This window comes from Hippoglossus stenolepis, chromosome 3, assembly GCF_022539355.2.
Source record: "Hippoglossus stenolepis isolate QCI-W04-F060 chromosome 3, HSTE1.2, whole genome shotgun sequence".
In the NCBI taxonomy this organism is placed as follows: Eukaryota; Metazoa; Chordata; class Actinopteri; order Pleuronectiformes; family Pleuronectidae; genus Hippoglossus; species Hippoglossus stenolepis.
This window is the reverse complement of record NC_061485.1, coordinates 28,739,499-28,760,695: the sequence shown is the minus strand read 5'-3', so window position 1 is coordinate 28,760,695 and position 21,197 is coordinate 28,739,499. Positions and strand designations below refer to the sequence as shown.

Here is a 21,197-nt window from a genome sequence, read left to right as displayed (position 1 = left end):
AGAGGTCGGATGGCACTAGCAGGTAGACCTGCCAGGAGGGAGTTGCAATAGTCTAAGCGTGAGATGACCAGAACCTGGACCAGAACCTGCGACGCCTTCTGAGTGAGAAGGGGACGTATTCTCCTGATGTTGTGCAGCATGTATCTACAGGAACGGGTTGTTGCAGTAATGTTGGCAGTAAGGGAGAGTTGACTGTCGACTGTCACACCCAGGTTCCTAGCAGTCTGGGTGGGGACTAACACAGAGTTGTCAAAGGTAATAGTCAGGTCGTGGGTGGGAGAGCCTTTCCCTGGAAGGAAAAGTAGTTCAAACATCAAGGCCGGCCAATCACACCACTGCAGCAGGTCAGATGATCACTGGAACCTGAACAGTACATGTTCCTGTTGGCTCACTCTAAAATGTTTCTGGTGTTAATGAATTATCAATTCCTGAAATATCAAATGGCTGATGATGGGCTGGAATTACTGTTAATGCTTATGGGCTTAGAAATGTAGGAGAGGTGATTATGCCACGAGGGAGTTGTGTCAGGGTTCCCACCTTCTCTACATTTAGTTTTTCTGTCCAGTTGTCCTCCTGCTTTCCTTCTCTATTTCCCTCTTGTTTCTAGATTTGAACACTTTGTCCTCCTCTTTGCACACAGTCGTCTTCTCTCCCTGCTGTCCTCTTCCAACTTCTTTCCTCTTCCGTTTATGCTCATCAAACTTTCTCCACCCCCCTTCCTCCTGTCCCCCTTTTAGTTTCTTGCATTTTCAGTCAGCCCACTCTTCTTTTTCTTTTTTTTTACTACATTGTATTAATGACAAACATTTCATCATGCCATAATACTTTACGATCAGTTGAAAGACTGTAAGGCTGGCACGTGCATACATAGACATCAGAAGGGGCTTGAGCCCCTGCCCTTTTTCTTCCTCGAGAGAAAGTTCTATTTTTCTGGGGTGCTTTTAAAAAAAAAAAAAAAAGAATATTATATTGCTGTTTGCACACAGCTTCCCTGTCAAACAAGTTTGTTGAAATATATAAAAAACATCGATTCTTGCATTGCGACGGAGAAGTCGACTCCGCTGAAAAATTATAACACCACTGCTCCAGAGACAGACGCACATTAAAGATCCTGTTGTCCTGTGTCAGAGTCTCAGTCGGAGTCTGCTTCCTCCTCACTCCCCCTCTGACCCTCTGCTCACTTCTCACTTTACCAATAAACACCAGCACTGATCACAAGTTATTAGGACACTTACAGGACTGACATTTACTTTGTGTTTGTTTGATTCGCTCCAGAGTTTCTGAGACACATTTTTAAACCTGCTACACAACATGAGATGTAACATAACAGGACATTAGGGTTAATGGGACCAGAACGTTCTGGAGTCATGATCCTACATCGATTAATAACTAAATACATGTGATTATCAGTTTGTGTGTGAAGAGCAACAGATATGAGCAGACACACAGACACACACACACACGTTTGTACTTCACTCTTAGTGAGGACACTCATTTGCATAATATATTCCCTAGCCCCTTACCCTAACCTTAACCATTCAAATGAAATGCCTAACCCTAACCTTATTCTATTATTCTTCATTCAAAGTGAGGACCGGCCAATATGTCCTCACTTTTAAAAAATGTCCTCATTCTGTAGGGTCTATGCTTAAAGTGGTCCTCACAAAGCAATAAGTACAGGAAACCACGTACACATACTCCTGCAGACAGAGGTTCTTCCCTCAGACTATGACACAGTGTTTTAACTTCATTGTTGCAGAAGAAGCGAAGTCCCGTTTATCCAGGAACATGAATATGAATATGAAATGCAGGTTGTTATAAGGATCAGTTCTAAGTGTGATGATAAGAAAACATCAGAGGAGCAGAGTCACTTGTTGACCAGTGGAGTAATGCGCCTCAGTGCAGTGGCGCTGCCAAGGGGGGGCCAGGCGGGGCCACCTTGATACAGGAAAGGCTGTAATCTGAGTTTGTCCTTTTAAGTCTATAGGTGCAGCACACAAGTCTAAACTGAATGAATGTCAAATCAGCGTGGAGATCACTGACCACCATCGTTCACTTACTGTTGTAGTCTGATTTTTGAATTGAAAACCTTATTTTGTAAATGACAGCACACTTTTAATAACAGTAACAGTCTATAATACGTTTTCTAAATAAAAAGGGGGTTCATATCTGACTGATTTTATTAACTGATATTAACTGATGAAAAAGCAGCTCTGTGCACTAATAAAGGGAATTGTGGATGTGATACATTGAAATGCATCAAGATACATTGTTGTACATTTGAGTAGTTGACTGCTGAATTGTAATCGAATCGTGAGGCTAGTGAAGGTGCACACCTCTAGTGAGCACACAGTCATCACAGTCACATCACACAGGCAGCCCCTCCCACCTCCCAGCTCCTGTCCCAGCTGTAGTGGTTTTTCTTCTCTGGTGTGGAGCTGAGTGGTGATGAACAAAGGACTAAGCTGCCAGTGCCTCCAGTTTACAGCTAATTAGCCAAAAGACAAAAACAAATATAGTTAACTTGTTTCATGCTAATGTGAACGCATGAGCTACTAGCTAATGTAATTAGTTAGGGCATAACGACTGTACTGTACTTAAGGGGAGACACTACACGTGAATACCGTAACATTTGTATCTAATGATGTCATCACAATTGCCACCTTGTTATGCAAATTAGGTGCCCGTTACCTATATGAAATGTGCTGATTTGCATACATTTGCCAATTGGCCCTGCAGGTCAGTAGGATTTAAAAAAAATAACTAAAACATAACACCACATACAGTAACATCCCCAGTTAATGACATACACCAAGATAGGGTTTTCCCCTAAAATGTTATATTTAAATATCCAGATTAGGAAAGAAGACATGGAAGCAAAACAGACCAAAATCTCAAAATTGACCAGTACATGAAAAAAACTGTGTTTTTGCCTATAGTGTCCTGCCTTAAACAGTAACTGCATCATTTTGATTGTAGGCTCCTCACCTAATAACTACTTATTCTAATAGTTTGTTGTTTGCTGATAGATCTTTATCTGTACAGAATACAGACATCCCTCCCTATAATGTGAAAGGAGGGAATTGTAGGTACACTGAAACTAAGTCCTTGTCACCATCAGTTATTGTGTGTGTGCGTTATTCAAAATATTTATTGTCCCATAGGGAAATTTGTCTTGGGCCAAAGTGCTACAGCAGCTGCAGAACAACGATACTATAGTATAGTTTTTAAAGAAACTATAGTAGCATAAAAAACCTCCACATTGTGGCATAGTTTCCTTTGTTGTTGCTGCTCTTGTGATAAACCTAGTGAATACTAAACAAGACCATTGTTCTGTGTGAAATGTTGAGTATTTAACAATTGTGTGATTGTGAGGATATTAAAATAAATTGGTAAGTAAGTCGGAGATGTGCTACTTTATTAAACTTATTCTTAGCTGAAGTATCCTTAGAGCAGTGGTTCTCAAATGGGGGTACACGTACCCCTGGGGGTACGTGAAGGCACTCCAGGGGGTACGTGAGATTTTTTAAATATATATTTAAAATTAGCATCCATTCAAAAATCCTTTAAAATTTGTTATTTAATAAATATTCAATAAAATATAAGTGTAAGTTCATGAACTGAATTTTATATTCAGTAGGCTATTCAATTTCATTATCCTAAAAACCCCCGAGTCTCCCCCATACCAGGATGGTTTGACCCAACCTGGCACACGCCACCTGTCGTCACCTGTCATCACTGCCGCCTTGAAAACTCAAACAATGGAGTCGTGGTTGAAGCGTAGCAGCAATGCCGCTGAAAACACGGAGGGACAAGTGCCAAAGAAGGCGAAACCAGAGCCGGCAAAATTCCGTCAGTATTCACAAGAATATGTTTTAATGGGATTTACGTCCACAAGTTGCCACCCACCCAAGGCTTTGTGTAGCATATCCCCCGAAAGATGGTCGAGACTTTAACTGATGTTTTCAGCCTCCCCAAAGCAAACGGAAACAAGCTACCTGTCACTTATCAGGAAAAACTCCTGGAAGTGTCATCTGACCGTGGCCTCCAGATGAAGTTTGCCACATCCACACTCACACAGTTTTGGGTGTGTGTGAAGCAGGAGCACCCTCACCTGGGACAGAAAGCTTTGGAGCAGCTCCTCCTTCTCTGCAATGACTGTGATCAAAACAAAGCAAAGAAACAGACTGTGCCTGGAGAAGAGCTTGATCACAGCAGTTGCTTCCCTGCCACCAAGACTGACAAAGATCCTCAGTGAAGCACAAGCACAAGTTTCTCACTAAAATGTAAATGCAAAAGCACTCACTCAGTTCAATGCAACAATGTAATCTTCAGTGTTGACAGTTTGTAAATTTAAGATCAGTATTCTTTTCGATCCTTAAAGAAGATATTTTAAGTTGTATTGTATTTTGAGCTAATCTTTTATTTAAAATTAAGTTAATGATTTATTTTTTGTGAAGAAGTGTTTATCTATAATTAAGTTCATGAGTTCAGTTTGAGAACATATCTTTATTATGATCCCAAAAGAGGTCACTTTAAGTTGATAATTATTTTTATGTGCACAAATCTTTATTTATAATTGAGATAATTATTTCTTTTTTAATAAGTCTTTAGTTATTTTTATACCTTTTTATTTCCAAATAAATCGCATTAAAGAGAAAGAAGCAAATGCAAACAAATGGAAACAATGTCAGAAAATGAAAATAGGGTTTTATAAATTCAAATCAGCTCAAGTTTGCTTAATTTGTGTGTGAGTGAAGTAAAAAATATGACATCATCAAATGATTTTACATTTTGTTGTGCTTATTATACCTAAAGTGTGACAGCATTATATGGTGTGACTTTGGGCATTCAATAAATGTGGCTGTCAGAAACATATTTAATATTAATATTAAATAATAACTTTAGTTTACATTAAAGCTACCTCGGGGCACCAGCCTTCAAAGGAAGGAAAAGAGCCAATTTATTGATTAAGTCTCATTAAAGTACTAACTACAAATTTGGAACTTTGATGAATAATTAAATTATTAACTTTAACCAAAATGACCACGTCAGTAGTTAGTAAAGATGAAGGATATGGAGTTCAGAGGTTGGAAAACTTCACACTTATGCAATATTAATGATGACATTTGTGTTTAAGAAAAACATTATGAAAATAATACAAATATAATCACACAAACTAACTAAGTGAACTTACTATATACATGTGAATGTGAGTATACGTGTGTGTGTGTGTGTGTGTGTGTGTGTGTGAGTGAGTGAGTTACAAAGTGTGGTTTCAAAATGGCGGCTGGCCACTATGAAGACAAAAGACCCCCTGGAGTGTTGGGATCATGGGGCTGAGATCACATGTGTGTGTTTGGGGAGAAGAGTGTGTGAGGTGTTGGTGCCGGGTCAGAGGAAGTAGTTAGTTACATGTAAAGAAAGAGTCTGATTCTCTGAAGAGCTTCACAGAACTAACATTAGCTTTCAAATAACGTATTACCAAATATCACAACAACACAAATCCAATTTATAAAACATCAGATGAATAGAATTGAACAGTCCTGTGCATAGGCCTAGTGTAATTAGCCCAGTTATGTTACCAGTTCATGAAAAGGGGGAAAGGTCCTTTTTGAGGTGCTGTTTAAAGTCCAGTGATGTGGTCTTGCTGGTTGTGGCTCCTGTTGTTGTGCATCTGCTGGTCAGACTTTGTGTCGTGGACAATTGCTTGTGCTGAAGTTCTTAGGCAGGCTCTTGTGTCCCTGCCTTTTGGAAGGTTTTAGCAGTCTGCTTCAGGCAGGCCTGCTTGGAGGTCAAAAGAGCTGGAGCAGGGAGAGGTACCTACTCCTCCTGCAGAGGTCAGTAGAAAAGAGGGGGAACTGGGCTTTTATTGTCCTGGTGACCTCATGGGTCGTGGGGCGCACAGTGACCAATAGGGGTTGAAAGTTGTGTCCAGGGGCAGGTTCACACCTAGGTGTGAAGTTGAAGCACCCTGGGAGACTGAGTTCTGGAAGCTCGTCTTTGTCCCCAGAACAAAGAAGACATGTGGTTGCAGGCTTTGGCTTCACATGTAGGCCCAACTATTGTTCACAACTATTAGGTCCCAGCATTTAAAAAAGTAATAATTCATGAATAAACGTATATATAACTCAATTTAAAAACCTGAAACTATCTGAGTGTTGAATCCTACTTAATGACAGACAATGTTATATTTACATTTCAACTTAAAAAAGGTCAGAACTCTGTTTCTGTTTCATAGTTTTTATTATTTTGATCACAATATTAAAATCACATCACTAGGCTGCTGTTGAATAAACACTTTTACAGACAGAATCATTTTGGCTTCATCACATCAAACAGACAAATGTTCATATATGTTGGATTATTTCATATGTGAACAGACTTTATGTGATTAAACATGAATCATGTCTCATGTGTGAGTTTTAATAAAGTTTGTTGAATGTGAACAATGATCAGATGTTATTGATAAATGTGTTTTTATGTGGATCTTCATCAGTTTGCTAGACTTCATGGATCCACACAAAATCTAAATGATAGAAAACATTTTCCATGAAAATAAAAAACAAACCAAAGATAAAGATCAGAAAATAATGAAATCTTTTTACAGACGTGGAAAAGACGACAGTAGAAATAAAAACGACTGAGAAGTAAAAGGAGAAATAAACAAAGGTTTAGAATAACGAGTTTAACATTTAAATTCAGCAGATTTCTTTTGAAGAAATAAACATGATGAATAAAATCTTTATCTCTAACTGCTCTGATCCAGCGTCACAGAGACATTCACAGGTAACAGCTTCAAGTGACCTCCAGTGTTAAAGAATGGAAACATCTTCTGAGTGAAAGTGTGTGTGAAGGTGTGAATGTGTGTGTTAGTATCAGGGTCAGAGAACGACAGTTCTCCTCTGTTCCAGTCCAGTTTCACTCTGATCCTCTGGATCTTCTGCACAGAGAGAACAGATAATGCTGATGGTGACCATGCTGAGTATTCCCCTTCATAGAACCCTATTCTCCAGTATCCAGACGGTTTGTCTCCCTTCCTCTGGACAGGCTCTGCTCTTACACCCAGTGACCAGTGTGTACTGTCTCCAACCAGGACGTCCCAGCTGTGAGTCCCTGAGTTAAAACCCTCAGATCCCAGGACTAAGGTGTAATGATCAAACCTCTCTGGATTGTCAGGAAGCTTCTGTTTCTTTCCTCCTCTCAAACTGGTCAGATCTTCAGACAGGACGAGTTCTGGATGAGCAGAGTTTGGGTCCAGAACCACAGGACTGTAGGAGACCACGTCCTTCATCTTGTTCCAGATGTTGAAGCTCAGGTTGCCAAGATGTTTGGCCTCGTCTATCAGAGCTCCTGAGGCCAGCTGTGGATCATCCAGCAGGGAGCGCTGCTGGACTCGTTCCACTGCAGCCTTGTAGTTGAGCAGGAACGCGACGTCTTCAGCTCTCAGCTCGTCCTCTGTGGTTCTGATTGTGTCTGAAAGAGCCGTTATGTCTCTGCTCAGAGCCTCAATCTTCTCCTTCATCATCCGACTCTTCTGCTCCTCTTCCTCCCTCATCGCAGCCATCCTGACCTCCTCCTCCTCCTCCAGTAACTGATGAAGCTTTTCAAACTGCTCCTTGATCTGCGTCTCTGTGAGTCCGGCCTGGACCTTAATGTGTTCTGCTGTTTGTTCAAACTTTACTTTAACACGTTCAAAACACTGTAACTTCTCCTTCAAGGGCTCCAGAGTTTCCTGAAGCTGCTTCTTGTGTTGTTGTGCAGCTTCATCGATGGGTCTGAATCTGTGGTCGGTGTGTTTTTCTGAATCTCTGCAGACGAGACACACTGGCTGCTGATGGTCCAGACAGAAGAGTCTGAGTTTCTCTGAGTGCAGACTGCAGAGAGCATGTGAAGAGCTCTGATCTCTCTCCTGTAAGAAGGTCTCACACAGGTTCTTTAACGCCAGGTTAGGTGGTTCCCACTTTGAAGATCTTCTCTTACAAAGTGGACACACTTTTACTTCTTTGTCTTTCCACCAGCTCTTCACACAGTCTTTACAGAAGCTGTGGCTACATGACAGAACGACAGGATCTCTGAAGACATCACGGCAGACGGCACAGCAGAGATCCTCTTCTGATCTGGAAGCCATTGAGTCTCCAGGTGAAGCTGAAAACAGACAGTCAGTCAGTCACAGCTCCACGAACTTCACTGAGGTTTACTTCCCCTCTGAGTCGAGGTGTTTGTTAAACTCACGGTCAGTGTGTGGAGCATCGGCAGGTTGTAGTTTGACTCTTCTCTCCTGTAGCTGGACTCACTCAGGACGTTTGGTCTAGTTTGGTTTGGAAGGTGAATGTGATCGTTTGGTTTTCAGCCTGCGTCTCTTCCGGGAGGAACAGATGTTTCCTGGTTTCTCTGGTGTGTCAGGAGAGGGTGGAGCTTGAGATGCTGGATGACAAAACCTGTACAACCTGAAACAAATGTACAAGCAGCTCTGCTGCCAGTAAAAACTATGCACCACCCTTATGGACTGCACTCTAACACTTTAACTCTTAACTGTGCCAGATTCATCTGCCTGTGCAATATCAACGGTGCATGTGAAATACATTCACTATACATATTCTTACACTGCACATATCTTTACTGTCTATACACTGTATACATTAGTTAACTTACATTCATAAGTTAGACTGCAGGTCAGACCTTCACGCTCGTCCAGGATCTGAAGTGATAGTTTCAACTTCCGGACACGTTCATTTCGCACAAATCTGTATCAGCATCACTCTGATAATTATTATGAATATATTTGTAATATATAACATTATAAATAATCTCATTATAATAGAATATTCATTTGCTGTTCTCCCACAATATGTTTAACATCTAACACTAAATATATAGAAAATAATATCAGTGATACTTGTGATTGTGTTTAATTAATCATACTATAACACTTGGCCTGTTTGTAGATGAAACATGGAGAACGTCACTAATTCAGCATGTACTTTATAATTTGTTGAATTGTGTGTCGGCCATGACCTTCACTTTAACGGCCTCAAGAATGGTGGCTAGTGGGTAATGTTAGCTAACAAGGCTAATGCTAACGTAGCTAATGCTAACTAGCAAGCGGATGCTTAGTTTGCTCTTTAACCAAACGATGTGAGACAAGAAACATTACAATGAGGTAAAGTGTGATTCTGTGTGAAATGTAATCACAGTTAACTAAGACTCCACCACAGAGTAATGATGTCATCACATTGTTTGACTGAATTTACCCTGAATGTAGATCTCCAGCTCCAGACCAGAGTTTGTGACAGCAGCATTTCTACTGACCCCCCCCGGCTCGGTTCGGCTCGGCTCGGGACACATCAGTTCCTCGTGTGTCACAGAGGCAGCCATCACTTCCTCCAGCAGATAATCAACCTGTGATGTTGGAGAAAGACACAAGGTCACGTTGAAGCTTCCCTCGTTTCCTTTGAAACCAAACTCCGAGTTCCTCCATCTTTGTTTGCAGATCATTCACACGTGTGTATTCCGTGCTGCTGCGTTTGGGATGCAAAACATTTCTACTGTGAATCTGCGTCTGTGTTCGAACATGTTGATGAAACATTCAGTCAGTAGATTGATGTGCAGTCACACACTGGGGACGACCCCATTAGGACGGAGCGGTCAGAAATAAGATGGCTGCAGACACTTTACTACTGAACGTGTGTGTGTCACAGCAGCAGGAGATGGTTCAACATGAAGCAGAACATGACCCAGAACATATTTTATTATGTTGGTCACAAACAGGAGTTGATGCACCTTCAGCATTTAGGAGGAATTAAAATGTTGCAGACGACACACACTGGCTGCTGATGGTCCAGACAGAAGAGTCTGAGTTTCTCTGAGTGCAGACTGCAGAGAGCATGTGAAGAGCTCTGATCTCTCTCCTGTAAGAAGGTCTCACACAGGTTCTTTAACGCCAGGTTAGGTGGTTCATGCTTTGAAGATCTTCTCTTACAAAGTGGACACTCTTTTACTTCTTTGTCTTTCCACCAGCTCTTCACACAGTCTTTACAGAAGCTGTGGCTACATGACAGAATGACAGGATCTCTGAAGACATCATGGCAGACGGCACAGCAGAGATCCTCTTCTGATCTGGAAGCCATTGAGTCTCCAGGTGAAGCTGAAAACAGACAGTCAGTCAGTCACAGCTCCACGAACTTCACTGAGGTTTACTTCCCCTCTGAGTCGAGGTGTTTGTTAAACTCACGGTCAGTGTGTGGAGCATCGGCAGGTTGTAGTTTGACTCTTCTCTCCTGTAGCTGGACTCACTCAGGACGTTTGGTTTAGTTTGGTTTAGTTTGGTTTAGTTTGGTTTGGAAGGTGAATGTGATCGTCTGGTTTTCAGCCTGCGTCTCTTCCGGGAGGAACAGATGTTTCCTAGTTTCTCTGGTGTGTCAGACTCTCCAGTTTTTATCCTCAGACTGATTCCACGTTGCCGACTCTGCATGTCCCTGTCTTACCTGCCTTGCCTGATTCCCTGAAAAAACCTCAGCCTTCTGTTCCCGACCATAAGATCTGTTTCTGTGATTCTGGTTCGCTATTTGGCATTCTTACCTGTCAACCTGTGTTTCTTCCCCCTTGGACTGTACCTTTCTGTGAAGATCCCTGACACCACTGTGAGAGTCTCTCTGCTCTTCTGCCTGCTCTATCCTGCTGTGTATTCCAAGCTGTTTTCCGGCTCCACGATCTACTCATCTGATCCCTGTGTTGGCTCATTCAGCCTGAGCCCTCCGGTCGAGTCTGTATCTCCAGACACTCCTGATTTTGACCTGAACTCTCTGATCACCTGCCTGTCTTTTCCCGTCATCTCTGAGAGCGGCATCAAAGGTAATTTACAACTGACTCTGTTGAGTTTTGTGCATCATTTGGGCCGAACATACACTGTTACACTGATACTAAAACTCATTTTTAGAGCAGAATCTATTATAAACAAATGGAAAGCCCACTAACAACAGTGTAACAAAACTGGTCAGACCCAATGAGAATAGATATGTTAGATATAGATATATACATATCTTTTTAATTTGGTTCTTTTGGTCAAAGGTCTCTTTTGGTCAAAGGTGTCCCTGTGTTCTCAGGCATTTAACACTGTTGATTGACATGATGTCCACTGTATTATCCCCACACTTGTGTAGTGCAATTTCCTTATTTATACTGAGGGTTTAACCACAGAGTTCACGTCTTTGACCAATGACTGTACATTAAGGTAGACGTTGCATCTCCAGTTCCTCCCACTGTGAAAAGTGACCAGAGCCTGTTCATTGATTGTGGAGTGGAGCCACTGATGCACCCCTCTGACTAATCATGAGCAAATCTCAGCTGTCAATCATTGTGTTTCACCCTGTCTTTATAGCCTCAAGCAACAAAGTAAAACAAAAAATACTATCTCATCATTATGAAAAATGATTTAATCTATGTAGTGTCCCATCTGCTAACATGGAGAGGTCAAAGTTCATAACCCCTACTGCAGCCAGCCACCAGGGGGCAATCAAGATGTTTTGGCTTCACTTATTTGGAGCTCTGATGTTGTCCATTTTAATATACAAAATGGTCAAATTGGGGCAGAGCTGTCATAATTTAATAAGGTGCCCCAGATCTGCTTCGATTGTCTGTCCTCCCTTGCTCCTATCGTGATGGACACAGTGAACCAGACTTAGTCCACGCTTTTTTTGGTGCCATGTTTTACACAACTACAGTGTTCTGGTTAAGTTTCTTAATTGACGGTTTCTTAGCTGATAAAACATGTTTGTACAACGTAAATCAGAAATTAATGTGTATCATGTTCTGTAGAAGCCGTTTCCAGTTGCTTCTGCCTCTCCTCCGCCTGTGGCACCAATCACCCGCCATACACAGACCGTATGTAGCGGCCAGGCGCAGCTAGAAGAAGTGGAGGAGGTCTCTGCCTCCACCTGGCGATGGATGGAGAGAAATAAGAGGCAGGGGAGTGAGAGAATCTCTCTCTCTCTCTCTCTCTCTCTCTCTCTCTCTCTCTCTCTCTCTCTCTCTCTCTCTGTCCCTCCCCCTCTCTCGTCCTCAGGTATGTCTCTTTACCCTCCGCTGCGCTCCAGCCACCGTCAGCAGCAACTATTACTACAACCGGCTCCGGCTGCTTCAGTCTCTCATCCAGCTGTGGAGCCAGCACAGAGTGGTTTTTACAGCTGTGCTATAAGTGCAAACTTCGAGGATTGAGTGATTGATTGATTAATTGATAGATTGAGTGATTATAGAAAGCCTGAGCCATGGCGACAATAGGAGATTTCGACCCACTCAACTCCACCGTACCTGCTACAAAGATTGAAGTCACCGTCTCCTGCAGGTAGGAAACAAACGTCTTCTTACAACATTCACTTGTGAAGCACTGAGGTTATTTTTTGCATAAAGATATTTATACCTGTTTTATATTAAAGTCAGTTTGTTTAAGAGCCTCTGATATCACTGCGCGTAATTTGCTGCCGGTTTCTGTTCATTATCAGACTTTTCCTCCTGCTGTCAGTCAGCATTGTGCGTCTTTACCGTGCACGGACCAGCTCTTTTTTCCTTAAGGAAGAATTAGCATGTGTTGTGGGTGTAGAAGTGCGTGGGGGCGCAGCAACCAGCAGCACCAGGATTTATTCTGAGTGCTTTGGAGAGCGCAACTCTCACATCACATGGATGCGCTGAGTAGACTCAGTTTGGAACAGCTCTGATCAGACGAGGAGAGGAAGACAAACAGGACTCATATCTATCACTCAAAGTGGTTATAAAGCAGAACACAGAAGTCAATGCGAGTAAACATACAAAAGATTGTTGGGATATCTTTTTTCAGTCAAGCTATAATAAAAGATGAAAGGTTTAATAAATTGATTGAGGGGAAGTTTTTAAGTTTGATTATTTTTCTGTTGGTTGTTGCAGCCGATGCCTCAGTAAAAAGATGCTTCTTATTACGAACCGGATAAACAGCTGCGACTCAACACTGTATTCCTGATCAAATAAGTGCTGCAGACAGGAAACGTCTAATTTGAGGTGATGGCATAGTTTCTGAGATTTATTTGGTGAATTATTGAAGTCATTGCCGGAGACGGAGATTACCACAATAAAAGGAAGAGGAGAGGTTCAGTAAAGACAGCCAGTGAAACTCACCATTATCATCTCACTACGACTTGGTGAAGTGATTCTTCTTTTGTTAAAGAGCATGAGAAGCTAAATGTCACACTGCTGTGAGGGCTTCATTGCTGACTAGTTTGTGTTAGTGTCATGGCGATGATGGTCGGCCACAGTTAACCAGCAGGCCTCTCTCAAGCAGGTGTATTAATCCTTGTAACAGTGACTGTAGTCCACTCAGGTGGGTCCAGCTCCGTCTCAGTGGAGTGAGGCATCATCATGTTGTCCGAGATGCCTGTAATAGAGCTGGTTTGTTTACTGAAAGGTAACTGACTGATCTAAGCACTTCAGACTTCATTACAAACTACCCTCCTGGCTGGTGAGAGAAAATAGTTACACAGATTCTACAGACATTCACGTTATTATTCCTTGATAATTACACCTCACTGGATAAACTGGTTCATTGAATGAAATTTTTATATGTACACTGGGCATCACTTAAAAAATGTCTCAATGTCTCACATATCTGAATGTGAAGTGAATATCTCTGGTCAAAGTTCACCCAAGTTGAACTCCGTGCAGCCACAGTGTGGATTTGCCACTGGAAGTGAATGTGTGAGTTTGTGTGACCCTGCACTGAGGGCAAGTTAAGCTGCGTTTGCTTCACGTTTGGTGTGAATGTACAATTGAATTCACTGTGAGGCTTTTGTTTTGAAACACCTTCCCTGTAATTTACTGATTAGGTAAATAAATAATTTAAATAATTAAAATTTAAATAATCCTTAAAGCTGCACTAGTCAATGTAAAATATTTGTTTAACACTGTCTTCGATGACCATGTTCACTTGTTGGGCATCATGAGCTGCATTTCCACATCAGGAACCTGGCATGCAGCGCTGAAGATGCCCGATTTGTCCAGCACTCCTGTATGGTGGGAGCGTGTCTCAGTCATCTCACTGTCAATCTCCGTTATCCCTTGTAAAATGTTTCCTTGCGTTAGCAATGCTACTTTAGTCTAGCATTTGACTAATTAATCCCATCTCAAAAGCAGTAACTCTCCTCCAATCTACGGATTTACATAGCATGACTGATTTTATTCAGTGTTTTGCATTACCGCTGCCTGGTGGACTGGAGGGGTACAGCTTGTTGTTGCCATCAGTTGTTCCTGAGTTGCAGTCCAAATTGCCTAATCCTGGTCTTTAGACTGCAGTGGAGACGCAGGTGAACAACACTCTGATTTGTGGTCGAAACACTGATTTGGAAACTAACATCATTTTCTGTCTAGGAGCAATAGAGGCTAAAGTAATGCAGAAAAGGCAAAGGCCTTATGCCAGAGGGCAAAGATAACTGACTGTTGGCAATATCAACATTTACCTCAGATGTTATAAATTTACAAAGAAAAACTTTATAGAATAAAAAAACTATATATTAACTTATCATTCAACAAAGAGCTTCCATGGCTTCTGTAGTTTTCGAAATAAATATCAAAAACATTATACCACATGCCAGGGATTGATGGACTCTTCTCGGAAACAAGGTAAAAGTTTGAAGACAGCAAAAGTGAAAGTTAGAGCATCAAGCGGTTTTATATAATACGCAGGTTAGCTGCTTGCCCTAAAGCTCATTTGATGGGAAAAACATAAACTACATTGACGTATGTTCAAGTGTCAATTTTTCCACTTGGTTTGGTTTTAATTATTTGATGCTGTAAAAATGGGGTTAGTTGTAATGATTGACAGCTGAGACTGTCTAGCAATTGGAGTGGAGCCAGAATCTGCACAGTAGTGATCGTGGTGTGGAGCTGTGGTAGTGAGGTCCTGCTAACACAGCTCCACACCCCGATCACTACTGTGCAGATTCTGGCTCCAAATGACGTCAAAAGTGCAAGTTTGCATCACTTGAATCTGGAAAAATGTAGCTTCATCTTTGTACAACAGGAGGAAGTGGAGACACATAATCCATCTTTACAGTCTATGGGATAAATGAATGTGTTCCATATTGAGTTCAGTATTACTCATAATAAATATTGTGTTTTGTAGGAAGATGTATGAGAGACATTTGTTAATAAACTACTAAAATAAAAATAAAAACTATGTATATAACAAGAAAGAACAACAGTTAATAAAGGGAAGCAGTATTGGAGCCTAGAAATTGAAATTTGTATTTTATTTTCATGAAGAATTTATTTTCTGGAAAATAAATGGCTGTAAGAGTGATAATTATGAAATATATGAATGTGGTGCATGTACTTCATTCATATAGTGCTTCTATTGCCTTAGCGACCACTCAAAGTGCTTTGCTTTATTAATCAGTTACCCATTCACACACACATTCTTACAGGACTCCTATACACACAGATTCTCGATCACACATCCCTCTCACACACTGCTGGCTCAGCCATCAGCAGCAATTTGGCTGTTTGGTCTTGCCAAAAGATACTTGAATATGTGGCCCGGAGCAGCCGGGAATTGGACCACCGACGTTCTGGTAACACCTGTTGTACATCCTGAGTGACAGCTACCCTGCACATTTACGTCCGTCAGACATGCTGCTAATTTAATGCTTTATGTGTAAATGTAAATGTTTGACTTAGAAACAAAATCAGGCCATAATATGACTAAAGTGTGATTTCCAGCTTGTTTATTTAATTCTGCCCCTATGGGGTAAATCAAATATTCTTTAAGAGCTGATTTAGTGATACTTGCCATCTCTCTATCTTCCATACATCTATCTACTAATTCCAGAAATATCTGTCTGTCTCTTGTGGAACGCATATCTCAAGAACTGTTTATCTTACCGGCTTCACACTTGGCATGTCTATTGTTAAGTGTCCGAGGAAGTATAGTGTTGAATTTGGTGCAATAAAGACACAAGATATGTTCAATATTAATAGAAATTAAAAAAAATATGCAAACAGCGCTATGCAGTCAGTGGGGGCGGGCCCTTAAATATCAGTCTGTGGACCGAGTTGAACATGACTTCTTCTACGTCCTCGAATAACCAACTGCCAGCAAGCGACCCAAAACTGCCCTGCTAGAACATTTTGATGATTTGTTTCTTTTTATTACACCATAAGGGTGTAACATAGACGGGTGGCACTGGTGCTGATCTCTGTCATTGCAGCAACATTCAGAGAATCCCTTCCTCTTTAGCAACTTGTCTATAAAGTAAAAGCACAATATTCATTTCATTGCTGTAGTGCTTTATATTAAGCTAAATTACAGAGCTTTCATTTTGATAAGCTGTGAACTTGGGTCTAAAGATTGTGTTGATTGCTTAACAGACCTTAACAGACCTCTGAAATATATATATCAGAAATCCGAAAATACTTCATTGTCATTGCACAAAATAATAACAAAATTAGTTGTGCAGCACCTAAAAAAATTATCCATACAGATACACATTCCTACACACACATCTGTCCCCAATCATAAATAATAATAAAATAGGCCAACATGCAATGTATGAAAAAAAAAATACACTTGTTAAATCATTAAATCTTGTACAATTCATACATGTGAATAGCAATCAAGCAAATCCAGTTTGTATTAAAATAAAACAGAATCTGGTTTGTCATGGGTGCACAACAACTTCATTGTGGATAAAACAGGTAGGATGAACGCAAAGTTTTCTTACTTCACTCTGCACCATAGACTCTGCACACAAACAATAAAAAGTGTCAGTATATTGTAGAACTGTTTGAGGAGGACTCACTAATGACAAGGAATCATTCTGAAATAGCTCTGGAGCATCAGCACAGGACAAGAGAACAGAACATTCCTACCAGTCAGGTTCAGAACAGTCAACAGTGCTGTCCTGCACCATTTGTTCATGTTCTAAATCATCATAACTGTCATTTCCTGTGAATATCTTGCAAATTGATATGAAACTTGCATTTATGTGGGAATGTTGACCATAAATAGTATCAAAATGATGATATGGATTACAAATTTTATTTGTTTAGGTATACAGTGTGATGCCATGCTGGAAGAGGTAGTAAAACTAAACCCAGCTGCCATCCATTTAGCTTTCCCTTCTTTTCCCAGTGCTGACAAGGCAAGCTCATCGGTCCTCTTCTTCCAGGGGAACAATAGCTCTTAGAATGGGATATAACTTAACTCACAGTTCTCTAATGGCATTGAAGATTTTTCAAAATGGCACACTAGCCGAGCCTGTTCCACGAAAACAAACATTTCAAATGACAGAAACAATCTCGAAGCCAAAGTGTGATTCTGATATTGCGACATTAACTTCATCTTCTTTTTCCTTCTCGTCGGAAAAGCTGCAGTTTCCCAAACAAGCCAACCTTTGATCCTCACTTTACTGCTTACTCAGCGTCTTTAAAACTTTTTCATTTAGCCACAAGTCTCATTACTGCATGAGTGCTGATGAACGGTCAGAGTAGGCTATCTGAAGGTGATTATGTGACTTTATGTCTAAAGGCCTCTGCATTACCACTGCAGGTGTTAATGAGGTGGTTTCTTTTTCCCATTTAGGCTCAGATGCTTGACACTGAGGTTTCTTTTCAAATCAGAGACCTGAGTGGAAAAGGGAAACGAGTCAGGGGAGAGGGAGGAAGAATGGCGTCTGTGTACAGAATTATTATGTTAAGACACACAGGCAGCAGCATCAAGTCAGATCTGCTTTAAATATTTTATACTGTACGTGACAGCTGCTTGACGTCACAGTGGGACAGAAATAGAAGGGGAGACCCATTGTGCAGTGCAATTAGAAAACTACAAGGCAAGAAGGGAAAAGCCTCTGCTGATTAATGACATTGTTCCAATTTATATCAAGATCTGAAACTGTCTCACTTTGACGAGTGCTTCATTTGCATTAGGAGATGTAATTACATCAAATTACATTACATTTAGCTGATGCTTTTATCCAAAGCGACTTACAATAAGTGCAACCATGAGGGTACAAACCCAGAACAACAAGAATCAAGAAAGTACAATTTCTTCAAAAAAGCAAAACTACAAAGTGCTATAAGTAAGTGCCATTTAAGTGCTACTAAATTGTTAGTTTAAAATGTTATTCAAGGTATATAATTAGATTTCGATTACATCAAGACACTAAAACCAACAAAAATAATAAATGTGTAAATACAAAACTGTTCAAACATAGAAGATGATATACCAGGACTGTGTTCACTGATTTTCCTGTAGCCCCAACTCAACAAAATGAAATGACAAAAAACTTCTGTACGTAAAGAAGTGATGTACCCCCCCCTAACCCAGTGTCAGCTAGGTTCAGATTAAAAGTTTTATTTTTAATGTGCACAAATTTTGAAACTCAATAAACAGCACACTCCAACAGTGACCATCAAAGTATACGTGGTATAGATGATGGATGGATGGAGTGACTGATTTATATCTTGTCTTACTTTAGAGTCTCTACATTTACCTAAAGGTAGAGACTCCTTATATGTTTGAAACTTCTTTAAAATTGGAGAGAAATGAGACCATGCTGTTGTTTGTCATTGCAACAAGTGTCACTTTCATTATTCGTCCTGTGCTCAATTTACACTACACAATTTTAAGAGAGATCTTCGAGAAAAGCAGCAGAGATTCGAGTCAAATCGGTGTTTACTCAGCACGGGAAACTCAGCGCTCCATCGCTGTTTGTGAACAGTTCAAAGACACGATCCAAGAGACTCGCTGATGCATTGCAGACGCCCAACAGGCTAAATATCTGGATCAGTCAGGGAGTCTAGCTCCAGCAGAGTGAAAAAGTGTTGTGGCCCAAATGACTACAGCTGCAGCCAGTGAGAGCACAAGAGGAGAAATCTTAGGGAGACGTTTTACAACATTATTAAAGTAAATTAAACAAAATAAAGCAAAGAGAAGACTTTGCTCTTCATAAAACATGGTAGAGCATGGATTACTGTTAATATACTTTATATGATAGGACTCAGGTGCTCTCTCTATATTTATATGATGGACACACTCAAACATTTGGTTTGTACATGTGTACAGTTACAAGCACATGCAATGTTGGGCAGATTTTAAGTTGGATCTTGAAGAAAGAACATGATTTGTTTTAAATTGTGAAAAATACTAACAATGTTTAACTAAACTGAATTTTTTAATTTAAGCCAAATAAATTCTTGAATAATTTTACATCTTATATTGCATTTAAACACAGATGTAAGCATATATTTTCATATTTAAGATCTTCTAATAATTAAGTTACTAAAACTATTAGTTGGCGACAATAAACTACTGGCAAGCAGCAAACCAGACTGAAGTGGACTGAGTGTGGGAGGGTTTTGATGCTAATTAATGAAATCTGTCTGAGGAGGAATGTGTTATTTACTCATCTCATGTGTTTTTCTCCTGTTATACAAATGTGAAGTTCAAATATCCCATACACAGTTGCCACCATCTTGCGCCTTTGATGCCAGTTGGTGCAGTAGTGATCGGGGTGTGGTATTGAGGTCCTGCCAATTTACTTGTTTGACCAATCACAAGTCAGTCTCAGATGTCAATCATGACAATCCTTTTTACAGGATCAAATAAGTAATTGAAAGTAAACTTACTGGGAAAATGAACACATTTGAGAATAATTTATTTAACATTTACCTTTTTTTTTTTACCCGTGTCATGTTTAGGTCCATGTCCCATTTACTAACATGGCAGAGACAGGGTTTATGATGGTGATCGAGATGATTCAGATTTGGGAGGTGTCGTGTTGTCCATCTTTTATATACAGTCTACGATCCAGACAGTTGCCTCTTACTTTCTTTTTTTGTAACATCTAATTTCATTGTGACCGGCATATTATCAATCTAAAGACATGCAGATTGGGGTTCGGTTAACTGGTGATTATAGGTGTGAATGTGAGAGTGACGAAGATGTCAAGAGAGTTTGTGGTGATAAGAGCCGACACAGGTGTCTGTGTGTTGTCATGAAAATCACGTGATCTACAGAGCAGAATGAATACGTTGCTTCCTGCCTCTGCACACAGCTGCTCCACCTCTCGCCTGAATAATGTGGAGGATTTGTTGCTGTTGTGTATGTGTCTGTGCAGAGAACCTCCCGCTGTGTTGTGCATGTGTGAAAGGCAGACTCTGGGTAAATTCCGGACCCATTTATTTTAGTTTTTATAAAAAAGATAGACCCAGCTGATAGATACTACCTCTCACCTCCTTGGACCTGACCCCTCATTGCTGCTTGTCTAATAACCTACATACGTCTCTTCAGTAAGACTCTGTCAAGATTACAGCCTGTTGTTGAGACAGCTAGGCTAACTTTGGCTGTAGTCTTTATAAAATCTTTGCTGTTGTCTCCATGATCTGTCTGACCTGTCTCGGTGTCTGCAGTTGTGGAGTCTGTGCTGCTGCCGGTGTTCAACTCCCAAAACATATTCGAGTATCCATGCAGCAATACTTGGACAATTAGCAAACACAGACTGAGCTCTGTGATGAAGTAGCCCATGTGACGATGCTTCCTCTGTACTTAACTGGTCAGTTTCTGGGTCCATAGCTGTCACAATGTGTACTTTTCTAGAAAAATAAATAACAACAATATTCTGCTCTGTAAACACATACCTCTAATCTGATATTTTGAGTATTCAGTGACAATATGGAGGCACCACCTTACAAAAAGAACAGTTCGGAAGATGACTCAGGTTTTGGCTGCAGTGTCAGCATGTTGCATTTGTCAGATGACAGCGTGCAGTGTATGTTGGTTACACAGGCAGTCAGATAGAGTGGCCTGTGTTTGAATTCTGTCTTATGTAAGTGGCTGCCAGCCTGCCACCCAAACTGCCGCTTCTCCTCAGGATCCTATTAGACAAGCTGAGCGTTCTAGGCAGCCTGCACCCTGCAGTCTGCAACTGGATCGTTAAAATGAGGCAGCAGGAAATAAATGACCTCTCCTTTCTTGTGAGCAAAGCACCTATTAACCCCAATATTAACCCACCATGTGTCCCTGACTGGTGGGCGGCCAAGTATAAAAATGGCTCCCTAATGCGGGGAATTGACTGAAATGGATGTTGTAGACAAGATAGTTTATAATAATTATAATTTTAGAAGTGACTGTGCGATTGCAGTCGTCACTTTAATTTGCTGAAAATGAGTTAGACCAC

At 40.7% G+C, this 21,197-nt stretch overlaps 2 protein-coding genes across 2 annotated transcripts in view; one reads left to right on the top strand and one right to left on the bottom strand.

Annotated features, from left to right (window-relative positions):
* Positions 1–6,493: 6,493 nt before the first annotated feature.
* LOC118105020 (E3 ubiquitin-protein ligase TRIM39-like) lies at positions 6,494–10,130 on the bottom strand. The gene is made up of 2 exons (XM_035152389.1): positions 9,905–10,130; positions 6,494–7,914 (listed from the first exon to the last, which is right to left on the bottom strand). Exons 1-2 carry the CDS (start codon positions 10,128–10,130, stop codon positions 6,752–6,754), a joined length of 1,389 nt encoding a protein of 462 aa, XP_035008280.1. The 3' UTR covers positions 6,494–6,751.
* A 1,940-nt stretch (positions 10,131–12,070) lies between these two features.
* Positions 12,071–21,197, top strand: part of LOC118104734 (copine-9-like) — a 176,357-nt gene continuing 167,230 nt past the window's right edge. The window contains exon 1 of the mRNA XM_035151826.2: positions 12,071–12,343. Coding sequence (XP_035007717.2) covers positions 12,267–12,343 — 77 coding nt within the window. The 5' untranslated portion in view covers positions 12,071–12,266. The remainder of the gene's footprint in view (positions 12,344–21,197) is intronic.